At 46.2% G+C, this 26,241-nt stretch overlaps 1 protein-coding gene across 3 annotated transcripts in view; it reads left to right on the top strand.

The window, feature by feature from the left end:
• SLC17A9 (solute carrier family 17 member 9) overlaps positions 1 to 16,371 on the top strand; it is a 38,860-nt gene extending 22,489 nt beyond the window's left edge. For all 3 annotated transcript variants that reach the window (XM_087889021.1, XM_087889022.1, XM_087889023.1), the window contains 9 exons: positions 534 to 664; positions 2,111 to 2,210; positions 3,554 to 3,650; positions 7,373 to 7,460; positions 8,166 to 8,200; positions 9,771 to 9,886; positions 10,136 to 10,191; positions 11,953 to 11,982; positions 13,489 to 16,371. In XM_087889021.1, coding sequence (XP_087745147.1) covers positions 534 to 664; positions 2,111 to 2,210; positions 3,554 to 3,650; positions 7,373 to 7,460; positions 8,166 to 8,200; positions 9,771 to 9,886; positions 10,136 to 10,191; positions 11,953 to 11,982; positions 13,489 to 13,652 — 817 coding nt within the window. In that variant the 3' untranslated portion in view covers positions 13,653 to 16,371. The remainder of the gene's footprint in view (positions 1 to 533; positions 665 to 2,110; positions 2,211 to 3,553; positions 3,651 to 7,372; positions 7,461 to 8,165; positions 8,201 to 9,770; positions 9,887 to 10,135; positions 10,192 to 11,952; positions 11,983 to 13,488) is intronic.
• Positions 16,372 to 26,241: the final 9,870 nt, after the last annotated feature.

The following is a 26,241-nucleotide window of genomic DNA, read 5'->3' as shown; positions in this document are numbered from 1 at the left end:
GTGAAAAAACGGACATCCCATTTTTCAGGGCCGTTGTAAAATTTGAACGGTCACTAAACGAACCGTTGCAACTTGAGGACTACCTGTACTAATAACAATAGCACTGAGACTTATATACCACTTCGCACTGCTTTTACAGCCCTCTCTAAGTGGTTTACAGAGTCAGCTTATTGCCACCAACAATTTGGGCCCTCATTTTACCCGCCTCAGAAGGATGAAAGGCCGAGTCAACTTTGAGCTGGTCAGGATTGAACTGCTGAAGTGCAGTCAGCCGGCAGTCAGCAGAAGTAGCTTATAGTGGTGCATACTAACCACTGCCCCATCACGGCTCTTGATAATAGTCAAAACAAAATGGCAGCAGATAAGAGTCATTGAAATGCAAAGTGGGCAGGACTTAGTTGTCTTGTGGGGACGAAGGGATTCGAGACTCATGATGCGTTTGACCCCTCCCTCAGGCTCAGCCTGGCCACCTCCCACATAGATTCTGGTCTGCCAATTCTGTGTACCGTCTTAATTTTCTCTCCCCCTTTTAGGACATTGGTGATGGGGGCGGCTGGCTCCCTCCTGCTTGACTGGTACGGATGGGAAAGCGTCTTCTATCTTTCGGGCCTGCTTACCTTGCTCTGGGTGTACTGCATGTGTAAATTCATCCTGCCAGAAAAAGGTAAGTAACATTCCCCCCCCTCCCCATCTATAGGACAGCTCTCAATACAGAATAGTTGGAAGGGACCTTGGAGGTCTTCTAGTCCAGCCCCCTGCTCAAGCAGGAGATCCTATACTATTTCAGACAGGTGACTGTCCAGGATTTTCTTAAAAACCTCCAGTGATGAAACACCCACAGCTTCTGGAGGCAAATTGTTCCACTGGTTAATCTCTCTCTGTCTCTCTCTCTCTCTCTCTCTCTCTCTCTCTCTCTCTCTCTCTCTCTCTCTCTCTCTCTCTCTCTCTCTGTCTCTGTCTCTGTCTGTCTCTGTCTGTCTGTCTGTCTGTCTGTCTGTCTCTGTCTCTCTCTGTCTCTCTCTCTCTGTGTCTGTCTTTCTGTTTCTCTCTCTGTCTCTGTCTCTCTGTCTCTCCCTCTGTCTGTCTGTCTCTCTCTCTCTCCCTCTGTCTGTCTCTCTCTCTGACTCTCTCTCTCTGTCTCTCTTTCTGCCTCTCCCTCTCTCTCTGTCTCTGTCTCTGTCTGTCTCTGTCTCCCTCTGTCTCTCTCTCTGTCTCTCTTTCTGCCTCTCCCTCTCCGTCTCTGTCTCTCTGTCTATCTGTCTCTCTGTCTCTCTGTCTCTCTCTGTCTCTCTCTCTCTCTCTGTCTCTCTCTGTCTCTCTCTCTCTCTGTGTCTGTCTTTCTGTTTCTCTCTCTGTCTCTGTCTCTCTGTCTCTCCCTCTGTCTGTCTCTCTCTCTGACTCTCTCTCTCTGTCTCTCTTTCTGCCTCTCCCTCTCTGTCTCTGTCTCTCTCTCTGTCTCTCTCTCTCTCCCTCTGTCTGTCTCTCTCTCTGTCTCTCTCTCTCTTTCTGCCTCTCCCTCTCCGTCTCTGTCTCTCTGTCTGTCTGTCTGTCTGTCTGTCTGTCTGTCTCTCTGTCTCTGTCTCTCTCTCTCTCTGTCTCTCTCTCTCTCTCTCTCTCCCTCCTATCTCCGATTATCTATCTATCTATCTATCCATCCATCCATCCATCCATCCATCATTATCTATCTCTAGCTATAGAGATAGATGTCATAAAAAGGAAGGCAACTGTGAACACAAGATGCTTTTAATCAATCAATCAGAAGAGAGCTGAAAGGGACTTGGAGGTCGTCTAGCCCAACCCTCTGCTCAAGCAGGAGAGCCTATAGGATTTTGCCTGGATCCCTTTTTGACTCACGTACAGCTTACTTTGCAGATTTCTTGCTTTGCAATTGATTAGAACCAATTGTACTAGCATTTTTTTCATGCATCCTTTGCAGCAAGCTAGTTCTTGCCGTTAATCTGTCTCTCAAGAGCCATTTACGATTACAGTCCTGGGGAGGGCTGGATTCTGCTAAATACTACGAACACAGGATGTGCAACAATCTCTCCTCCCAAACCACTGAGTTTCGTACTTTCCCATTTATAACCACAAGCCTGTTTATATTTTGCAGAAATAATCGTCTCACTGCATGACTTGGCAAAGGGCCTTTCCTTATCATCCAAACCAACCAAAGTGCCTTGGAGAAAAATATTTAGAAAGCCTCCCGTTTGGTAAGTTTCTGCCCTGTTAGCATTTTACAATTTGTTCAATTATTACGAATTAGGGATTTTCTAATCGGATTCCTTAAACTGCTTGTCTCCCTTGAAAATGAAGACGCCTTAAGAAATTCCTAATGGGAAGTTTGAGGCCTCTCTTTGTGATGGCTGTGGTCATATCAGAATGAGGTCTTGATTGCTGTATTCCCCTGCTTATTCATCCCTTCTAGAGAAGGAAGGAAGGAGAGAGGGAGGGAGGGAAGGAAGAAAGGAAGGGGATAGGAAAAAGGAAGATGGAAGAAGCAAGGAAGGAGGAAGGGAGGGAGGGAGGAAGATAGGAAGGAAGGAAGGAGAGAGGAGGGAAGGAAGAAAGGAAGGGGATAGGAAAAAGGAAGATGGAAGAAGCAAGGAAGGAGGGAGGGAGGGAGGGGGGAGGGAGGAGGGAAAGTAGGGGATAGGAAAAAGAAAGGAAGATGGAAGGAAGCAAGGAAGAAGGGAGGGAGGGAGGAAGGGGCATAGGAAAAGAAGGAAGGAAGGAAGGAGGAAGGGAGGAGGGAGGGAAGGAGGGAGGGAAGGAAGGGGATAGGAAAAAGGAAGATGGAAGGAAGCAAGGAAGGAGGAAGGGAGGGATGAAGGAAGGAGGGAGGGAAGGAAGGAAGGAAAGATGGGGATAGGAAAAAGAAAGGAAGATGGGAGGAAGCAAGGGAGGAGGGAGGGAGGAAGGAAGGGGGATAGGAAAAAAGGAAGGGAGCAAGGAAAGAGGGAGGGAGGGAGGAGGGAGGGAGGGAAGGAAGGAAGGATAGGAAAAAGGAAGATGGAAGGAAGGAAGGAAGGAAGGAAGGAGGAAGAAAGGTATGAAGGAAGGAGGGAGGGAAGGAAGGAAGGAAGGAAAGAAGGGGATACGAAAAAGAAAGGAAGATGGAAGGAAGCGAGGAAGGAGGATGGGAGGGAGGGAGGCAGGGAGGGAGGGAGGGAAAATCATATACAGGTAGTCCTTGGCTTACAACCATTCATTTAGCAACTGTTCGAAGTTAACAACAACACTATAAAAAGTGACTCCCAACCAGTCCTCATGCTTACGACCATTGCAGCCTCCCCATGGACCGCATAACGGCTGCATGATTCACTTCACTGATGCAGCCATTTCCTTAACAACCACGGCAGGAAAGACCGTAAAATTCAGCACCGCTCGCTTACACTCCTTGTTAGCGATAGATATTTTGTCCCCAATATTGGTTTATAAATCGAGGACTACCTGTATGGTCTTTCCTGGGAGCCGTGGCCCTTTCAAAGTTCTTGAGAAAATGTTGCCCGTATACCGCCGGTGCTCCTCTGAACCTGGTAATGGATTTCCCCAGGGCGGTGATTGTCGCTCAGTTGTGTGCCGCCAGCACTTTCTTCACTCTGCTTTCCTGGCTCCCGACGTTCTTCAGTGAAACGTTTCCCGATTCAAAGGTAAGCGCATATCCTTCACGAGAAAGGGGGAAAGAGGTTTTGCTCGACCCCGGAGTAAGCTTTGCAATCGATCAATTAGGATAGAGCTGGAAGGGACCTTGGAGGCCTTCTAGTCCAACCCCCTGCTCAAGCAGGAGACCCTATACCAGTGATGGCTAACCTTTTTGCCATCGCATGCCAAAAGCGGGGGGAGTGCGGGAGGGTTGCGCACACGCTTGCCCACACCCAATTCAATGCCCCCTGCCCCCCCACATGCACGCACAACCCTCCCACACTCCTCCCACTTTTGGCACGCGATGGCATAGTGGGCCTGGTAGGCCTGTTTTTCGCCCTCCCCAGGCTCCAGAGGCTTTCTAGGAGCCTGGGGAGGGCGAAAACAGCCTTCCCCATCCCCCCCGGAGGCCCTCCGGAGGCCGGAAACAGCCCATTTCCCAACTTCCGGTTGGCCCAGAAGGCCTGAAAATTAGCTGGCTGGCGCACACATGCGCGCTGAAGCTGAACTAGGGCAACGCTTGCATGCCCACAGATATGGCTGTGTGTGCCACCTGTGGCACGCGTGCCACAGGTTTGCCATCATGGCCCTATACCATTTCATGGTATAGAGCCGTGATGGCGAACCTATGGCACACATGCCAGAGGTGGCACGCAGAACCCTCCCTGCGGGCACGCACGCCATCGCCAGCTGCTCTTTTGGGTTCCGTTGTGCACATGTGTGCCAGCCAGCAGCTCTCTTCCAGGTTCCAGCAAGTGCATGTGCATGTTGTGACCAAGGCCCAAGTAGGTGGTAGTCGACGCAAACAGTTCCAAAAGAAACAGACTTTATTAGAACAGCTGAGAATTAACTCATTCTCTGCGTAGTCCAAACTAAATTAAAACAAACTCTTCATAACACAAATTCTTTAGTCTAATCACCAACCTTGGTATAATTAGGCAAACTGCCAAAGGCTTCTCTTGGCAAAAGTTCAGAAGCAGAAGATGCCGAAAAGAGATAAGTGCAACAAGACAAGAACAAATCTATCAACGTTGTTTTCCGACAAAGAGCCCAAGAGCTGTTGCTGGTCTTTTAAGCCTTATGGGAGGGGCTAATCATCTCCAGGCCTTACTCCCGAGTCGTCCTCTTTGCTTGAGCTGCTCCTGCCTTCTGGCAGCTCTTCTCATACGTACACAAGGAACAGGCTCCTCCTGTTCCTCTGCCTCACTCCTATCAGTCTCTGGAGGCTCTGGAGTCCTCAACTCACTCCCCAATGGCCCTGGCCCCATCTCTGCCTCCGACGCAGAGCCCTCATCCGGGCCTTTCCCAGCCTCCAGGACTGGCCCATGTTCTTCCTCTGCCTCCTCACTGTCTGACTCTGCTGCCAGCTCCACAGGCTGCTGGCGGACCACAACAGCGCACCAGCCAGCTGGTCTTTGCAAGAAGATCAGCTGGCCAATGCGCATGCGTGCGCTGGAACCCAGAAGAAAGCAGCTGGCCATAGTGCGCATGCGCACTGGGGTTCCGGTGCTCCGGCGCGCGCTTCAGTTTCGGCACTCAGTGCCGAAAAGGTTAACCATCCCTGGTATAGGGTCTCCTAGTTGGGCAGAGGGGCGGGTTTCGACTCAATGACCTACAAGATCCCTTCCAACTCTGTTATTCTGCTAAAAAAAAAAAACAAATATCAAGAAAATCTCAATGCCTTTTGGAAAAGCATCTTGTGTTCGCAATTGCCTTCCTTTTTATGGCACCTCCTAGGAAATCAAATAGGCATAAATGCCAGTGGTAGAAAGTAGACAAATGATTGTCAGGAATTTGTCTCCAGTTTGCATCTACTTAAGGTTATTAGTCAAGCACGGAAGACGGCGGCTGTAAATTGACATTTGGATAGCAAGCCTTGTTGTGGTAGAGGAGCACCCCCTAGTGGTCAGACCTGCCAGTGACAAAATAATCCTTTTTTCGTCATGCGTGTGCATGTGTCACTTTTCAGCAACTCAGGTTCTTCTAGATTAGAATAATGATTTTTAGCGCTCCTGGACAAAAAAGCTATCGCATTTTCCCCCTCTGTCACTGATTTGTGCATGTATATTAATTATTTCATTTACAAGTCCTTGACTTACCAACAGTTCATTTAGTGACCCTTCAAAGTTACAAGGGCACTGAAAAAAGTAATTTAGGACCATTTTTCACACTTACGACCCTTGCAGCATCCCCCCATGGTCGTGTGATGAAAATTCCGACCCTTGGCAACTGACTCATATTTATGACGGTTGCAGTGTCCCAGGGTCATGTGATTCCCCCTTTTGCGACCTTCTGACAAGCAAAGTCAAGGGGGATTCACTTAACAACCACAAACAAATCGATCACCGAATAAATCAACCTAGAATTCATATTTGAGTCACAAATGACCGAAGTCAAATTGTCCTACCGGTACTTTGGACACATTATGTGAAGACCTAACTCTCTGTAGAAGGTTCTGATGTTGAGGAAGGTGGAAGAGAAGAGAAGAGGACAACCAACAACAAAGTTGAATGGACTCCATTAGAGGGGTGATGAGTGCACCATTAGATGACCTTAACCAGGCTAGGGATAGGTGGTCATGAAGAAAATCCATGATCAGTAGGAATTGGAAATGATTTGATACTACTTAGTCAACCTAGTTAATGCTTTAAATGAGGGGTGTCCAACAGGGGTGAGTTCTACTTACCTTTACTACCGGTTTGCAACGGGGCTGGGCATGCTCTGGGGTCGGTGGGCGGAGCCTTCCTCCGGTTTTACTACCAGTTCTACAGAACCGGTCTGAACTGGGGACAACCAACCACTGGTGTCCAACCTTGGCAACTTTAAGATTTGTGGACTTCAACTCCCAGAATTGGGAATTGAAACCCACAAGTCTTAAAAGTTGCCAAGGTTGGACGTCCCTGCTTTAAAGCTTTATACTGGAGCTGGCCATTAGCAGTGGTGGGATTCAAATAATTTAACAACCGGTTCGCTGCCTTAATGATCGGCTGGGTGGGCGTGGCCAGGGGGTGTGACAGGTAGTATTCAGACTCTTGCACTCCCCTGGGAGCAAAAATGGGCCACGGGGAGGGAGGGGAAACGTGCCACCCCCTCATGCCCCGTTTTGGGCCTACGACAGGGGTCTGCAGCCTTAAATACTCGAAGAGCCATTTGGACCCGTTTCCCACAGAAAAGAAAACACCGGGAGCCACAAAACCCTTCCTGTGCCTGACTATTTCTTGAACGGCCACAAACCCAGCACATGTAGTTGAATTAAACGTTCTGTTTTCTTTTCTTGGATTTATCTACGGTTGGCCTACCAGGGGTTGAAAAGCTCAATAAATTGAATGCCGGCGGGTGTCGCACATTGGTGGTTGTGATGCATATTTTGAGTGACAGGGAGCTTCAGCAGAGGGGTGAAAGAGCCACATTTGGCTCCAGAGTCTCAGGTTGCTGACCCCTGACCTAGGAGGCCTCCCTGAAGCCTGGGAGTGAAAACAGGCCACGGGGAGGGGGAGCACTGCACACAACCCCGTGCCCTATTTTGGGCCTAAGCGGCCTCCCTGCACTTACCTGGGAGCCAAAATGGGGCGTGTGGGGACTCCTGGAAGGGGTGGGAAGGGAAGGGGCAAGCCAGCAATTTAACTACCGGCTCGCCTGAACTGGCTGAATCCCACCACTGGGCCTTAGTAATTCTTTTCTTAGCATGGAAGCTCTACAGATACTTATTTCTGCAGTATCTTTTTTCCAGGGTTGGATTTTTAATGTAATTCCTTGGCTGGTGGCAATTCCAACCAGTTTGTTTGGTGGATTCCTCTCCGATCAATGTATCAGTCAAGGTATTTTATTCTTTGTTCCTTTAATTCTGAGTTGTCCATTCACAACACGACAGTGACATGCTGTTACTGTTCAGGGTTGGGAAACAGTATGGTTGATTTGCAGTGGTTTAAGGTTTCTCTCCTTAATATTTACTTCTTGGGCACTTCAATGTGTGAAAAGTATTGATTCTAATTGGGGTGAGGAAGGATGGATTAGGGATTGGATATGACAAAGAGTAAGGGCAGACAATTATACATGGTTTTTATTAAAGTTTTGCAACACTTCCAATGCAGTTCCATACCGATACCTGAAAATACTCAGGTCATATATATCTGGCACCTCTCAAGAGCTCTTTAAAGCAACCATATCTTCAGTTAGGGATTGACAGCTCTAATTCTTGCATTATCTGCCAGAAAGTATTCCTTTTTGTTTTTAAATCATCTGCAACAAAATCTATTTATGTGGTCGCTAAGAATCAACCCTGACTTAATGGCACATGATCAATCAATTGGCTTTTTTCAAAAATGGAAAAGAAAAACTCCTGATTAAAGTTTTTAACCCAACTTTAAAAGTTTGTGCTTTATTTTTTTTAAAAAAAGTAATTAAAATGCCTGTTGCAATATTGTGTGGTGGATTTTTAACCAAAATAGCTGGCAAGAAAACCCCTCCAGCAATGGAAAGTAGATCTGTCCTGATCAGCTGATTGTTTGTCTTTCTGCTTTCAGGGTGCAAACCGATCACCGCTCGTAAGTTTATGCAGGTAAGGGGAAAAAAACATTCCGATATTGTTACAGTGAAAGAACGAAAAGCTATATCTCTATGGATGCCAATGATAGGGGTGCCTACCACTTTGCAACAGAAATTTGGGCTCCATTGTGGTCATAAATTCAGGTCTACTTGTATTGTAATCTCTTCTGGATGATACTTGCTGGATATTCTGGCCCAGCCTTAGCAGAAACAGACTCCTTGTCACGAAAAACCCCTCTTTATTTACCTCTTGTGAATTAATGGCATTCACCCATTAAGGGCATTTTGGGCATTCACCCAAAAAGTCCAAGCAAGAGTCCTTCAAGGAGTTAACTGCAGTAACAGACCTTATCAGTTCCTTGCGATAATTGCCAGGCTGTGCGCTCCCAGCCGAAAGGCTGCAAATTAAGTTCTGGCAGGTAGTTTTTGTGACACGAAACACAGTGAGCAAAATCTTCAGAAATACGAACGGTTGTCACCTACGACCACCGCTCCCCTTTCCTTCTATTTATTCCCCAGCCAGGGAGGGGCCATTCAACATCCACGTGTGCTTTGCTTCCCGAGTCGAGTCCTTGTCCTCCGCTGTTCCCCTCTCCTAACTGCTCTGCGCATATGTGCATCTGGAAAAGGCCCCAGCTGTTCTTCCTCCTCACTCATATCAGCCTCCAATGGCAGCTGCCTCTCCGGTGGCTGGGAAATGTCGCACAGCTCTGGCTCTATCTCTGCGTCTGACGCAGAGCAGGGGTGAAATCCAGCAAGTTCTGACAGGTTCTGGAGAACCGGTAGCGGAAATTTTGAGTAGTTCGGAAAACTGGCAAATACCACCTCTGGCTAGCCCCAGAGTAGGGTGGCAATGGAGATTTTGCAGTATCTTTCCCCTGGAGTGGGGTGGGAATGGAGATTTTGCAGTATCCTTCCCCTGCCACGGTAGGGAAAAATTTGGATTTCACCCGTGATGCAGAGCATCCATCAGAGCCTTCCCCAGACTCTAGAGCTGGCCCAGGTTCCTCCCCAACCTCCTCACCATCCGAGTCTGCCGCCAGCTCTGCTGGGCCACAACACTGGATGCTTTGGTGCTTGGAGAATTATTTATCAGATTATTATATTTACCTTATGTTCAGTTTTATTCTTGTTCCAGAGGTCTGTTTAGAGTCAGACATGAATGAAACAGTGTATAAGCTTAGGGAAATACATACTGTAAATAATAAACAGTATGTCAGGTTTCGATGTCATCTCAAATAAATTGCACTCCCAAACAATTAATCTTTGCTGAACTATTCCATTTATTGAGTACAACAGATCTGGCCCCGACTTCGTCGTAGCCGATACTAACCCTCTGACCCCCAAACCCTTCCCTTTCCGTTCCCCAATTCTCATCTTCTCATTGGCCATCTTCCAAGTCAGTCTCCCCAGCTTCTGACCTCACCCCACAGGAATGTTCTCCCCTCCCGTCCCATCTCCTAGGGGATATTATCTACAGAGAAAATAAGTAGGTGAAAAGTCAAGCCTCGTCTTTTTATGGCAGCATCAGAATGCTGACACAGTACATTAAACCAAAATTTTCTCTTTTGATTTCCTTTGAGGTCATTGGCTCCGGGGTATCCAGTCTTTTTGCCTTAGGGATAGGTTACTCCACCAGCTTTTGCCAAGCAGTGGCCTTCGCCTCAGCCAGCATTGGACTTCAGACTTTCAACCACAGGTAAGCACCCCAACTTCTTATGTGGAGGCTGGCTGGGGAATTCTGGGAGTTGAAGTCCATGCATGTTAAAGTTGCATATTTATGAAAAACACTGGTACATAAAGCCTTGGTGTTGGCACCAAGGCTGGAGAGATATAAAATATATACACGTTTAAAGACAACAATCAAATTTTTAACTCATTTCAAATGCTGCCAATTTAACTGCTAATTGAGTTTTGGTTGTAGTCATCTTTATTTTTTTTTCTACAGTGGCATCTCAGTCAATATTCAAGATCTGGCTCCTTCGTGTGCTGGTTTATTGTTCGGTGAGCAAAAATTACTTTTTTTTTTATTATAAGATATATTATCAAATCAAGCGGGGGACTCCTGATGACTTCACGGTTGTGTCCATATAGTTTTCCTGGCAACAATTATGGAACTGGCTTTCTATTTCTGGGATGTTTTTCCAATTTCCCAGTGAAGATTATGCCTTGGGATTCCTGATTAGGCTCCCATCCAAATGCTAACCTGGTTTAATCCTTCTTAGCTTTTGAGATCGTCATATTCAGTTAGCTGTTTCTGAGATCCTTGTTTTTTACTCAGTCAGGAAAAATCACCCTAATTATTTCACCACAAAATATCATCTGAAGGCAAAGTTGCCAGAAAGGGATCAACATGTGGCCTTGTATCCAGTTTTTTTTTTTTTTTTTTTTTTGTAATAGCAAAGTTTCTGACTTTCTGTGAAAATCTGAATTATTAAAAGTTCCCCTCACACATATGTGCTAGTCATTCCGGACTCTAGGGAGCGGTCCTCATCTGCGTTTCAAAGCCAAAGAGACAGCGCTGTCCGAAGACGTCTCCGTGGTCATGTGGCCGGCATGACTAAACACCAAAGGCGCACAGAACGCTGTTACCTTCCCACCAAAGGTGGTCCCTATTTTCTACTTGCATTTTTTACATGCTTTCGAACTGCTCGGTTGGCAGAAGCTGGGACAAGTAACGGGAGCTCACTCCAATATGCAGCACTAAGGATTCGAACCGCTGAACTGCCGACCTTTCGATCGATAAGCTCAGTGTCTTAGCCAAACAACCTTTAGCCATCCTGGCCGGTAATTATTATGGGTCAAGCATAATTAGAGAGCCTGTAACAAATCTTTGTTAAGCCACAAAAGTCATACGCACCTGCTTTCTTTACATCATGCTTTAAGATCTGAATGATACACATTTCCTTGCAGGGTGTGAATGAACGTCTCTGAATGAACGAACGAATGAATAGAAACAATGAAATCGTAGAGAAACATCCTTTTCCTTCTGATGATTTTAATCAGAGGGATTTGAGTGAAAAGAGCTGGCGAAAAGGACAAGTCCCAATTCTCTTTGTGTCAGCCAAACAATTGATTCAAAAATGGTTGCCCTTATGATACACCTTATCTCTCCATTGAAAGTTACAGACAGACAAGAGGGTTTTAGCAGTATATAGATTATCAGTGATGGCTTGAGGGTAGCAAAAATTTTCAGGACTATTTGTAGGTCCGAAAGGAGAGGAATTATAACCATTCACGGAAACGTCCCGATGAAGAAGGGGAAGAGAGATAAATGAAAGAAAAGTAGAGTGATAAATTCAGAGGAAGAAACTCTTCAAAGTCTCAAGAAGATGGCAGTGTTCTTGATGGAGGCAGAGATAGAATAGAATAGAATAGAATAGAATAGAATAGAAGAGAAGAGAAGAGAAGAGAAGAGAAGAGAAGAGAAGAGAAGAGAAGAGAAGAGAAGTTGGAAAGGACCTTGGAGGTCTTCTAGTCCAACCCCCTGCTCAAGCAGGAGAACCTATACCATCTCAGACAAGTGACTGTCCAGTCTCTTCTTAAAAACCTCCAGTGATGGAGCACCCATGATTTCTGGTGGCAAGCTGTTCCACTGGTTAATTGTCCCCACTGTTAGGAAGTTTCTCCTTAATTCCAAGTAGCTTCTCTCCTTGATTAGTTTCCAACCATTATTTCTTGCCCTGGGCTCTGGTGAGATATCAGACTGGAAGGACATCAAATACTTTTTGAATTTATACCTCACCTTTCTTTATCTTTCCTTAGGTGTGGCAAACACAGGTGGAGCTTTACTAGGTAGGTTATTATGGTATTTCAAACAATTCATCATTCCCCCTAATTGTTTCTCAGCTATACTTGTATCCCCAGGACCAACTGGGTGGACTATGGAATTCGCTTTCAGTCCACAGCTAGGAAATAACAAACGGACTACTAAGGGGGATTTTTTTTGCCTAATGTGTATGTATATTAACCCATAGGGTATGTCTGTAATATTATTATTAACCAAAATTTTAGCAAGGGGTTCTCTGCCTGGTTGCTGGATGGGCGTGGCCACGGCGGGGTGGTGGTGTTTGTCCTCCCTGGGCTTGAGCCTCCAGGAGGGTGAAAATGGCCTCCCCAGGCTCCAGAGGCCCTCTGGAGGCCGGAAACATCCGGTAGGCCCGTTTTTCGCCCTCCCAGAGCTTCCGTGTGCGCCCTGCACTTACCTGCATCCAAAACAGGCCATGTGGGGACTCCTGGGAGGGGTGGGACGGGGTGGGCGGGGCGGGGTGGGGCCAGCCAGGAGTAGGATTTGGGGGTTCTCCAAACTGCACAGAATCTTAGCTAGAGGTTCTCCCAAACCTCTGCAAACCCCCAGCAGCCCACTCCTGTTATTAACCCCCTTTAATATTTTTTACTTCCTCCTTTTATTGGTTGTACACCTCATTATTAGTATGCTGGCGGGGGAATTCTGGGAGTTGAAGTCTACAGGTCTTAAAATGGCCAAGACTGGGAAACCTTGTTCTAGGTGGTGTAAATGTTCATGAAGATAACCAACTCCCCCAAACTTTATCAGCTGTAGTTAGCATCCTGAATTGTACCCAGAAACAGACCACCCACTCCTACAAGTCTCGTGGTACTGCTGTGACAATGTGACAATGTTAGACTGCTCGCATTAATGCATTGGTGTCAAACTCAAGGCCTGGGGGCCGAATCTGGCCTGCAGGGTGCTTAGATCTGGCGCACAGGGCTGCTGTGGAAACAACGAAGGACTTGCCCGTGGTGCTTCTGCCAGCGAAAATGGAGCTTGGGAAGGCCGTATGGCCCTCCCAAACTCCTTTTTTGCTGGCAGACGGTTTAGCCATTGCAGCCAAAAATGGAGCTTGGGAGCCCATTTTCGCTGGCATATCACTCGGGCCACCACAGGTGCCCCTGACACGAATGATGTTCGAGCTGGCCACACCCATCCTGGCCACGCCCTCCCCTAAATTCAACAACACAACCCTGATGTGGCCTCAATGAAACCGAGTTTGACCTCCCTGCATTAATGGGTGAGCAATTATATTCTGCACTGGTTGTAGTTTCTGAGTAGTCTCCAAGGAGAACCCCAGGTCGAGTGAATTGTGGTAATCTAAACTTGTTGGTTGTCAACGAAATAGCCCCAAGTTTGAATTTCTGGGTTGAAACAAGATTGTTTAAAAGAGAGAGAGAGAGAGAGAGGGAGGGAGGGAGGGAGGGGGAGAGAGAAAGAGAGAGAGAGAGAGAGAGAGAGAGAGAGAGAGACAGCACACTCACTTTGGTGTATTCTCTCTCTGCACCCAGGTGTCGTTTGCGTGTACCTAGCTGGACACCTCATCGAAAACACAGGCTCCTGGGTCTCTGTTTTCAATCTCGTGGCCATCGTGAATGCCCTTGGACTTTCCACGTTCCTCATCTTTGGAAAAGCTCACAGGATGGACCTGGATCCAGCCTACACCGATTTATAAACACATCCGCAGACTTAGAGGGAGACGTCAAGATTTCAGAATGGAGAAATGAAAAGCAGAATCCCAGGAAAAAACATACTAGCTATGGAATGATGAAAGTCCATGCATTAACCTGTTAGCTCCAGATTTACTAGCCATCTGCTAATCTTTTCTTCCCAGACGGTTGGCGTATGTTTCACCTCTTTGATTAGATGCTATTCTTCTCTCCATCCCCATGTATTGATGTTCTAGCCAACATTAGACCCATGTTGGCTTTCTAGTTGGGAATTATAGAAATCCAGTATATCTGGAGAGATCAGGGTCCATTGTGTGAGATGACCTTAGGAGCAGTTTAAATATTCTGACTCTGGCTACAGGGTCTTTTGTAGCAAAAATGTTATTACATCGCAGGCACACTCCCAAAATATGCAACCAGAGCTTGCTCCTGGTGATCTTCCTGTGTGAGAGGAAATGCAAGGATTCACCCATACTCTCTCCCACCACACACCCCAAAATTTTTTTGTTCCAACATTCATGATGATCACCTGGACTACAGCAAAAACGTATAGAATTCGAACGTATGTTTGGATCCTTTTTTGAGGAGTTTTGAGGCCGTCATTGTGAGTGTTCTCCAGACACAAAAAAATCCCAGATTTAGTGCGAGCTGCTCGTTCTATAATTTTAAAATTCCCTTGATGATGGATTTTCTTACTTTGGTTTTCTTCGGATGTATAAGGTAGATCTCATAATGATTTAGCCGTGCTTCTCAGGTGATGTATGCATGTCAAAGTTTGGCCAAGTTCTGGTTGTAGAATCCTCACGCAATGAACAAAAGAATAGCAAGGAATTCATCAGATTTCCATTGAGATCAGCAAAGTTCCCCTCCTTCCCTTGAGGCCTCCTGCAAAATCTCGCAAATTCATGAATGATTGGCATATCGTTCTAGTGCACCTACATACAGGCGACCATCTTACCCATATTACAATTATGAACATGTAGGTACACCTGTATGATAATGTTGGACCAGTTCTCTTAAAAAACAATGGGGTGGAGGACTGGCCAGTTACCGACAATATATAACCCATCAGTTTTTCATAACCTGAGGTCCTTCAGGTGTTTTAAGTTACAACTCTTGTCACCCCCAGTGGCCAAGCCCATTGTTAACAATGGTGGCCCTAGTTCAGCAGGTCTGAAAGACCTTGTCTCAGAAAAAATACGACCTAATGGAGTGTGAGTGAGCAGATTATGCAAAATCCTATGGTTATAGGACTGTAATCCATATCATATCCGTTAAAGCAGCTCCATGTTCTCGTCTTCCTCTGACATCATGAGTGAGACAGAAGCAGCTATCTTGGGTTTCCTCCTGGGAGGTCTAATAGATCTGGACAGCTTAAAAAGTCCAGAATATGTCCCACCAGAATTGTCTTCCGAATTGTTGGAAGAACAATTTCATCCAGATTCAAAGTTTGTATGAAAGAGAAGGTTGTTAGACATCAAAGAGATGAATGAGAACCTTGGATTTGTGAGTTGCATCTCCAAGTCAACCTTCTGAAACCGTTGGTCTAATCGATTTGAAGTATGGGCAGACGTTATCCGATACATCTACAAAAGCTTCTCTAGCTTAAGATTTTCATTCTTACATGATTTCCGGTTTCGTATGGGTGCTTATATTAGTTCAGGATGAAAAATTAGCAGGGTATTAAAAATGCTCCCTCTTGTGTTTTATCGATTGTTGGAATAAGAGAAACCAAGTTTACGGATATTTGGAAGCTAGGTTCAATGAGCTTCTCAAGATTGCTAAACAGCGAGAGATTCTATTGCAGTGTTGGCGAACCTTTTTGGCACCGAGTACTGAAACGGGACCCCACCTGCGCACATGTCAAAAACTGGAAGAGCAGCCTCCCGGTGCGCATGCATGTGCCAGGAAGATGATCTTCCGGTTTCCGGCACACACATATGCACCGGCCACCTGGTTTTCCAGGTTCTGGCACACATGCGCGTGTGAAGATCAGCTGGCCCATGCGCATGCATGCGCTGGAAACCAGAACATCAACTTCCCGGCGTGCGCATGCGCCCCAGGAAACTGCTTTTCCGGTTTCCAGCGTTTCTGCGCGTGTGAAGACCAACTGGCTGGTACGCCGAAACCTGGAAGATCAACGACCAACATTCACATGCCCGGAGATGTGGCTCTGCATGTCACTTCCGGCACGCGTGCCATAGGTTCGCCATCACCGTTCTAATGTAACGATGGCCTCAGGTCAAAAGAACCTTGCATCTTCCAGACATAGGAAGGTCATATTGATCTCTTTGTACTTGAAGACTAAAAAAAAATGGCATCTACATATTTGGTTCCAAAACATCTTGTTCTATTTGTGGTTCCTGATTTCAACACCGTTCTGTGTTTCTCCATCTGACTCTTACCAGCAGTGGTCAATGATGTTGCAGTCAGTGGGGGAAAAATGTGACTTGTCAAAGGGTTAAGTTGTATGATCTGTTATATAAAAGAGGAAAGATATAGTGGATCCAGTTTCTTTTTCTTTTATTTATTTTCTTTTCTTTTTTAAATTTTTATACCGCCCCCTCTCCCGAAGGACTCGGGGCGGTGAACAGCCAAAATTAAAAACACACAATACAAATATTAAAATACTTTAAAACGAAATTAAATTTATCTTTGGCTTCCCCAATTTAAAACCCCTTACCCATAAAATTCCCCAATTAAAAGATTTTTTTTAATCCCAAAGAGTCTTTTCATCATTGAACTATTTGTACAATTCATTCATTGGGGCAGCCGATGGTCCTGTAGTTAACATCAGACTACATTTCCCAGCATCCCTCGCTAGGTGGGCTAAAGCTGCTAAGAGCACAGGTTTCCCACTCCTGCCTTAGTTGTGCCCTTTGCAGCTATCGAACAATGACCTCATTTAAGCCCGTTTTTAACGTTCCCTGTGGACCAGAGGTCTTCAAACTTGGCAGCTTTAAGACTTGTGGACTTCAACTCCCAGAATTCTCCAGCCAGCATAGCTCTTTGAAGACCTGTTCTGTCCCCAACCACACACACACACACACACACCAACAGATGTTCAAGAGTTAAAGACCAAACCAGCCAGCAAAATCCTTTTCCTTATGATAACGGAACTTGGCAACAACCTAGTGGCTGCCTGCCAAGAGTTTATTATTTACAAAGAGGAGAGATAACTTCTCCCCACTTCTGGTACATCAAAAGAAACAGCTCAATAATTACGGAGTCAATCAAGTCCAGAGATAATCCAGCAAAGTCTATAGCCAAAAGTCCAGCAATGCAGAATGGCGTGGAAGCTTTCAGCTTTGTTCATCACAAGGTTTGACTGGCCACCACGCTCCCTTTTATATCCTGTGGGGTGTGGTCCAGTGACTCAGCCTAATCTCGGGCACGCCCTTTCTTCTGTTGCGGACGCTTATCTCTGCGACGCTGGCATGGATCCAGCCAAGACTCATTACCCTCATCACTGTCCATCTGTGGCTGCGTGGACATGCTTGGCCCCGGCCCTATCTCTTGCCCTTCGGTGGACACCGAAGGCATTGCCAGAGAGGAGGGTCCTGGAGAGGGAGGCCTTGCCAACTCCTTTCCTTCACTCTCGGAGTCCTCTCCTGCTGATGACACAGGCTCAGATAACAGAGCCACAACAAGACCTCTGCTGTGGACGCATGGATTTCGCCTTATGAAAATGGGAGATTTCAATGCCAGGACGTGGAATATCTTTTCGGTTCTTGCCGAATTTCATCTGCCCAAAGAATGGAGACGAATCCAACCAAAGCCAAGTGTTATTTAAATAAAAAGTTGAGATGATTTTTCCCCCCCATCAAACATGAAATATTGTGGATTGTAATTATACTGTTTATGTTACTGGAGTCTTTTCCGACAACCTAGGACACAGAATAATAGAACTGGAAGGGGGCCTTAGAGGTCTTCTAGTCCAGCCCTCCGCTCGAGCAGGAGAGACCCTGTAGCATTTCAGACAAATGGTTGCCCGGTCTCTTTTATTAATAAGATTATTAACAAATTATTATTATTATTATTATTATTAATTATTAATTATTAATTAATAAATTAATATTAATGTGTTAATTTATTGTTAGGTTATTATTAATAAATGATTAATAAATAATAATTATTAGGAATCTTTTATTAATAAGCTGCTAAACAGCTAAATGCCACAAATCTTTCTGGGTTCTATTTTGCTCAAAGAATGGAAGAATCTGGCTTGAAAATGTGGTTCAGGAGGACAGCTCCCGATTGATTGATTGATTGATTGATTGATTGATTGATTGATTGATGTTTAGGTGTCCCATGGAAAGATATGAAGAAACAGGTTGGGGACAGAGTGTCCGGGAGAAAATCTATGTAGCTCAGTGGTGAAATGTAAAATTTGTTACTACCGGTTTTGTGGGCGTGGCTTGGGGGGGGCTATGACTGAGTGGGCGTGGTCAACTCTTTTTTTTTTTTTTTTACTTTTAAAACCATTTTTTTCTACAACCTCTTCGGTGGAAGAGGTTGTAAAAAAATGCTTTTAAAAGCCTCTGACGATCCCAGATGACTTGCCTGATCGGCAGTGGCTTTTTTTTTTTTACTTTTAAAAGCATTTTTTCGGCTGAAGGGGTTGTAGAAAAAATGCTTTTAAAAATAAAATAAAAAGCCTCTGATGATTGTGTGGCTCATCTGGGCATGGGGGTGGGGAGGGATTTTTGCTACCGGTTCTCCAAACCACCCACCTCCATCGCTACCGGATCGGGTCCAAACTGGGAGCATTTCACTCCTGATGTAGCCACTAGGAATTAATTCTGATTTGATGACATGATCACTCAATCAGCATTAGGGTTGACAGAAAACAGAATAACAAGAGTTGGAAGGGATCTTGGAGATTTTCTAGTCCAGGGGTGTCAAATTCAAGGCCTCAAGGAGGAGGAGGTAATTTTAAAAAATTTTAGATTGTGCAGAAATGGACAGATTGACACTAAAAATAAAAGAAAAAGAAGATGCAGAATATTTTCGAACATGTTTTATAAATGGTTGGATAGCAGAGGTAGAAATTAGGAGTGGGAAAAGTATTACTATATATAAATAAATTGATCCAGACCGTATGCTGTTCACTAAGCACTTATGTATGTAATGTGAAAATATATAAACAAACTGTTAAAAAAAAAAGATGCGGCCTGCAGGGCCAGCCTGGAAACAGTAAAACGGTGCCTCTGCCAGCAAAAATGGAGCTCGGGAGGGAAGGAAGGAAGGAAGGGAGAGAGGGAGGGAGGGAGGGAGAGAGGGAGGAAGGAGGGGAGGAAGGAAGGAATGAAGGGAGGGAGGGAGAGAGGGAGGAAGGAGAGGAGGAAGGGAGGGAGGGAGGGAGGGAGAGAGGGAGGAAGGAGAGGAGGAAGGAAGGGAGGGAGGGAGAGAGGAAGGAAGGAAGGAAGGAATGAAGGGAGGGAGGGCGAGAGGGAGGAAGGAGATGAGGAAGGGAGGGAGGGAGAGAGGGAGGAAGGAGAGGAGGAAGGGAGGGAGGGAGAGAGGGAGGAAGGAGAGGTGGAAGGGAGGGAGGAAGAGAGGGAGGAAGGAAGGAAGGAATGAAGGGAGGGAGGGAGAGAAGGAGGGGAGGAAGGAAGGAATGAAGGGAGGGAGGGAGGAAGGAGGGGAGGAAGGAAGGAATGAAGGAATGAAGGGAGAGAGGGAGGAAGGAGGGGAGGAAGGAAGGAATGAAGGGAGGGAGGGAGAGAGGGAGGAAGGAGAGGAGGAAGGGAGGGAGAGAGGGAGGGAGGGAGGGAGAGAGGGAGGAAGGAGAGGAGGAAGGAAGGAATGAAGGGAGGGAGGGAGAGAGGGAGGAAGGAGATGAGGAAGGGAGGGAGGGAGGGAGAGGGAGGAAGGAGAGGAGGAAGGGAGGGAGGGAGAGAGGGAGGAAGGAAGGAAGGAATGAAGGGAGGGAGGGAGAGAAGGAGGGAGGGAGGGAGAGAGGGAGGAAGGAGAGGAGGAAGGAAGGGAGGGAGGGAGAGAGAGAGGAAGGAAGGAATGAAGGGAGGGAGGGAGAGAGGGAGGAAGGAGAGGAGGAAGGAAGGGAGGGAGGGAGGGAGAGAGGGAGGAAGGAGAGGAGGAAGGGAGGGAGGAAGAGAGGGAGGGAGGGAGGGAGAGAGAGAGGAAGGAGAGGAGGAAGGGAGGGAGGGAGAGAGAGGAAGGAAGGAAGGAAGGAATGAAGGGAGGGAGGGAGAGAGGGAGGAAGGAGAAGAGGAAGGAAGGGAGGGAGGGAGAGAGGGAGGAAGGAAGGAGAGGAGGAAGGGAGGGAGGAAGAGAGGGAGGGAGGGAGAGAGGGAGGAAGGAGAGGAGGAAGGAAGGGAGGGAGGGAGAGAGAGAGGAAGGAAGGAAGGAAGGAAGGAATGAAGGGAGGGAGGGAGAGAGGGAGGAAGGAGAAGAGGAAGGGAGGGAGGGAGGGAGGGAGAGAGGGAGGAAGGAGAGGAGGAAGGAAGGGAGGGAGGGAGAGAGGAAGGAAGGAAGGAAGGAATGAAGGGAGGGAGGGCGAGAGGGAGGAAGGAGATGAGGAAGGGAGGGAGGGAGAGAGGGAGGAAGGAGAGGAGGAAGGGAGGGAGGGAGAGAGGGAGGAAGGAGAGGTGGAAGGGAGGGAGGAAGAGAGGGAGGAAGGAAGGAAGGAATGAAGGGAGGGAGGGAGAGAAGGAGGGAGGGAGAGAGGGAGGAAGGAGAGGAGGGAGGGAGGGAGGGAGGAAGGAAGGAAGGAAGGAAGGAAGATTATAATGAGAGGGAGGGAGGGTCTGAAGGAAATCCTGCGTTAACACTTGGCTACCACAGCTGCCCCCAACACTAATGACGTCGAGCTGGCCACGCCCACCCCAGCCACACACACACACACACACACACACACACACACACACACACACACAACCCCCCCCACGAGGTCAAACTCAACCCTAATGCAGCCCTCAATGAAATCAAGTTTGACACCCCTGTTCTAGTCCAATCCACTGCTCGAGAAACTCTATATTACTTTGAATGCAACAGATTCATCTGTTACTTTCGGGTAATGTCAACATAGATGCTTAGCTTGCTTCGGAAGTCTGCTAAACACGGATCCATTAAACTGTATTTGTATTTGTATTTATATTAGTGTTTATTAGTTTGTCAAACATGTACAAGATAGCAGGTATAAATATAAACGTGGATATGAACGAGGGAAATGAATACAAATAAATGGGGACAGTAGGACAGGGAGGGTAGGCACCAGAGGTGGGTTTCAGCAGGTTCTGACCAATTCTGGAGAACCGGTAGCGGAAATTTTGAGTAGTTCGGAGAACCGGTAGTAAAAATTCTAACTGGCCCCGCCCCCGTCTATTCTCTGCCTCCCAAATCCCAGCTGATCGGGTGGAAATGGGGATTTTGCAGTATCCTTCCCTTGGAATGGGGAGGGAATGGAGATTTTGCAGTATCCTTCCCCTGCCACGCTCACCAAGCTATGCCGTGCCCACCAAGCCACACCCACAGAACCCGTAGTAAAGCTTTTTGAAACCCACCACTGGTAGGCACGCTGTTTGCACTTATGCACGCCTCCTTTATGGACCTCTTAGGAATGGGGTGAGGTCCACGGTAGACAGTTTAAGGTTGAAGCTCTGAGGGTTTGAGGCTGTAGCAACAGACTCAGGTAGAGCGTTCCAGGCGTTGACCGCTCTGTTGCTGAAGTATTTTCTGCAATCGAGCTTGGAGCGGTTTACCTTGAGTTTGTATCGATTGTTTGCCCGTGTACTATTGCGGTTGAAGCTGAAGAAGTCGTTGACAGGTAAGACGTTGTAGCAGGCAATTTTGTGTACCGTGCTTAGATCCTACCGCAGGCGGCACAGTTCCAGATTGTCCAAGCCCAAAATTTCAAGTCTGGTTTCCTTCTTACTAAAATAACTCCTCCCGTTATAATCAATTAATTTTGCTTTGAACGCAAAACAGCAATCAATCCATTTGCTGATTTCAAACAGAATTAGATCTGGGTGTCAGCGGTCAGTGACAATGCATTTAAGTGGAAATGAGCAAAAGCAAATCTGTTTGCAAATGCCAGCAGAGGGAGCTGTAAGATGTGAATTGTTCGAAGATGCTAGTCTTTATGCTTGAAAAGGCTGTTTAAAAGCAGCTGCTGACGAAATTGAGGGTCATTCTCACGTCTTCAATTTTAAATCCTACTCAGAATTGCAAAGGTTCTTCCTTTATGATATTTGATGTGGGCTCTATTAACTCTGCTGCGAGTAGAGCTCCTTGGGCAGTGGTGGGATTCAGCCAGTTCGCACCTATTCGGGAGAACCGGTTGTTAACTTTCTAAGCAGTTTGGAGAATCGGTTGTTGGAAGAAATCTTATTTTGTTTTTTTCCACTTTACAGGACTAATCCTGTAAGGAAGGCAGGAAGGGAACATTCTGGTGGTGTTTCTAGCCTAATCTTTATTGCCCTGTTTACAGAAACTGCCTCTCTGGTTAACCCTTATTACATTGTAACAGCTAAGGCGAAGCGCCCATCGATGTGAGTGACATTGAGTTGGTCGCGCCCACACAGTCACATGACCACCAAGCCACGCCTACCCAGCTGGTCATTAGGGCAGAGAACCGGTTGTTAAATTATTTAAATCCCACCACTGTCCTTGGGTTAATCCATGTTTTTTAATTGTCCTGGATAGGTTGAGTTCAGGGGTGAAATGCTCCCAGTTTGGACCCGATCGCCCAATCCGGTAGCGATCGTGTGGGGTGGTTCGGAGAACTGGTAGCGATTGCGGCACGAGGCTCCGCCCACCTGCCGGATTGTCGTTACTTCCTGGTTTTAACCAGGAAGTAATGTGTTTTGTACCCTCTGCGCATGTGCAGAACGTTTTGCTTTTTTGCTTTTAAAAGTAAAAAAAAGGCTCTGACAATCACAGCTGTTCCTCACGATCGTCAGAGTCTTTTTTTTACCTTTTAAAAGCATTTTTTTTACAACATATTCGGCGCGCGATGTTCTACTTACCCCATGCCTCCTTTTGGCATGCACTGCGTGCATGCACGCACCTCGCATTTGGTGCGTAGTGTGTACTGTGCATGCACGTGTGCATGCATGCGTGCAGTGCGTGTTTGGCGTGCAGTGCACATGCGCAGCCAGCGAACTGGTAGTAAACGGGTTCAGATTTCACCACTGGTTGAGTTCAGTGGGGAGTTGCTCCCGGTTCTGTCCCGTTCTTGTAAAAGTGACTCTAGGGGATGGTGCTCATCTCCGTTTCAAAGCTGAGGAGCCAGCGCTGTCTGAAGACGTCTCCGTGGTCATGTGGCCGGCATGACTAAACGCCAAAGGCGCACGGAACACTGTTACCTTCCCACCAAAGATGGTCCCTATTTTTGTACTTGCATTTTTTACGTGCTTTCGAACTGCTAGGTTGGCAGAAGCTGGGACAAGTAATGGGAGCTCACCCCGTTACATGCAGCACTAGGGATTCGAACCGCTGAACTGCTGACCTCTCAATTGACAAGCTCAGCGTCTTAGCCACTGAGCCACTGCATCCCTGTGCCATGTGGTTACAGGACCACAATTTACAACTTTTATTTTGCCAGATACTGGCATTTAATTTCAGTTTTTGGTAAAACCATCTATTGGCTAAAATGGGTCCGCTTAATGACTGCTGCTCTCACTTAATGACCCTGTATTTGCTAGGCAACCACAGCATTCGTTTATCAACCATTGCAAATAAGGTCATAAATCGGGTGCAGTCACATGGCAACCCACTTAACAACTGGCACAATTTATGACCATAATTCCAGGCTCAATTATGGTCATAAATCAAGGACTATCTGCAGATGAGATATAGTATACCATCCACCAATAGTCCATGTTGTTAGGACTGAAACATTCTGTACTGGCCCTCTTCTAGTTGATTATGACAATCCAAACTTTCCATAAACATTGTCCCTTTTTGCTAATTGACTTATTTTGTCTTACATGATTATGTTTTTTAATATTATGTTTTGTTGTTAGCTGCCCAGGTTTGTTTTGAATTGCATTGGATCATAAATGCTGTCAAATCTTCCTCCTCCTGTTTCCTTCCTTCTTCTTTCTGCAATCTGGAAAAATTAAAATATGTACAGAGGGATATGTAAAAGAGAGAAAGAAAGAAGGAGGGAGGAAGGAAGGAAGGAAGGAAGAAGAGAGGGAGGGAGGATGAAAGGAAGGATGGAAGGAGGGAGGATGAAAGGAAGGAAGGAAGGAGGGAGGATGAAAGGAAGGGAGGGAGGGAGGAAGAAAGGAGGGGAAGGAAGGAAGGAAGGAAGGAAGGAAGGAAGGAAGGAAGGAAGGAAGGAAGGAAGGAAGGAAGAAGACCAAGAAGAAAGAAGAAAGGAAGGAGGGAGGGTGGGAGGAAGGATAATAAAAAGGAAGAAAGAAAAGGTGAAAGGAAGACAGAAAGACAGAAAGAAAAGGAAATAGGGAGGGAGGGAGGATGGGAGGAAGGATAATAAAAAGAAAGATAGAAAGAAAGACAGAAAGAAAAGGAAATAGGGAGAGAGGGAGGATAATAAAGAAAAAGAAGAAAGAAAGAAAATAAGGAAAGAAAAAGAAAGAAAGAAAAAGAAATGAAGGAAGGAGGGAGGTTGGGTGGGTGGGTGGAAGGATAATAAGAAAGAAAAGGAGAAAGAAAGAAAGAAAGAAAGGAAAGGAAAGGAAATAGGGAGGGAGGGAGGGAGGATAATAAAGAAAGAAAGAAAAGAAAGAAATAATGAGAAATGAAGGAGGGAGGATGGGAGGAAGGATAATAAAAAGAAAGACAAAGACAGAAAGAAAAGGAAATAGGGAGGGAGGAAGGATAATAAAGAGAAAGAAAGAAAGAAAGAAAAGAAAGAAAGAAAGAAAAAGAAATGAAGGAAAAGCGATGTCATCATTTATTTATTTATTTATCATTAGCATTACCAGTACATTAAAAGCATTAATATTTCAATTCTCAGGTGCTCTAAACATGCATAATTTGGGTTGTTTCAGAACAGAGACGGTGGTTCCTTCCTTCAGTTGTTTCAAGGACAAATTGTGTTCAGTTTCTTCCCCTAAATACACACAAGTATACACATTTCTACACAGAGACATCTTGTGCTATTTTAAGGAAGCTCAGATGAGTTAACGAGGGTTGCCTTCAGGGATACCTGTCCAAGACCATTAAGACAGGATGTTTCACTTGAACACGGCCAATTTACTATCACTAGAGCTTTGCCTGTTGATCAGGGGTTCCAAACATTTCTTTAAACTAAAAGGTTTTGTGGTCTGGAAAATTTGAACACCCCTCTCTCACATTGTTAAGACACCAAGAAGACATAGAGACAGTCTTAGTATTAACATCTATACATAATCATCTATATATATAAAAGCCAAATACCACTCACTCATCATCACGAAATCTCCAGAACTGTAAAGCCTACAAACTTGAAATTTGGCACGTATGTTCCTCTTGGCTTCTAGGTGCTCACTAAGAAAGGATTTTTGAAAATGACCATCAGATCATTAGTATTTCTTATACAGTAATTAACACGCTCTGATGCTAAGGAGTTAGACGTTCTACTCCTCCTCCCTACCTGAAAAGAACTCTGTTCCAACTGCCAGTTGCCTCATATTCCGTTACCTCAGTTCAAACTGGCAGATGTTCCACTCCTTTACTCAGGAGCAGACTGGGGCTCCTTACAGTATTAAACGTCGCTATCTCACCAAAATGTCTACACCTTCCACCTATGGAACTGCTTCCAAGGTCGTGGGAGAGATATTCCCTTATGTGTTTCGACTACCGACCACCACTGAGTCAATGGATTGTGAACCGAATTTCTCCTGCATAGTGTCCCAGCCCCAACTCACTTCTTACACTGACCTCCCTAGTTCAGACGAATCTGTTCCTTCTACTGTAACACCAGTTAAAGGGAAAAGACTGTCTTTCTGCTGCCCGGAAGTATAACGGATGCTTCCGAATGACGTCTTTTGGAGCCAGAGAGGTGAAGGAGGGAAATTTTATGCCAGCATTCAAAATGCAGGGCCAGATCTACCACAGGATAAGGAGTATCATGGCGGGGCCTCAGCAGCAGCCTTCATTTCTCCAGATATACTTTGTTGGTGATGATGACAATGAGAGTCTGTCAAGACCATGGGGATGCTACAATGGTCGTAAGTGTGAAAAATGGTCATAAATAGCGAAACACGAGTATTCAGCTAGTACATAATAATTGAGAGCCAGTTTGGTCTAATAGTCACGGCACCAGGCTAGAAAGTAGGAGATTGTGAGTTCTAGTCCCGCTTTAAGCATGAAAGCCAGCTGGGTGACTTTGGGCCAATCACCAGGAGACTGTGAGTTCTAGTCCCACCTTAAGCATGAAAGCCGGCTGGGTGACTTTGGGCCAATCACCAGGAGACTGTGAGTTCTAGTCCCACCTTAAGCATGAAAGCCGGCTGGGTGACTTTGGGCCAATCACCAGGAGACTGTGAGTTCTAGTCCCACCTTAAGCATGAAAGCCAGCTGGGTGACTTTGGCCAATCACTCTTTCACTCAGCCCACCTCACAGGGTTGTTGTGGGGAAAACAGGAGAAGGAAAGTGTGTTGGATATGTTTGCCGCC

Source organism: Pantherophis guttatus, chromosome 3 (assembly GCF_059756535.1).
Source record: "Pantherophis guttatus breed Tessera chromosome 3, ASM5975653v1, whole genome shotgun sequence".
NCBI lineage: Eukaryota > Metazoa > Chordata > Lepidosauria > Squamata > Colubridae > Pantherophis > Pantherophis guttatus.
This window is presented reverse-complemented; position numbering and strand designations above follow the sequence as displayed.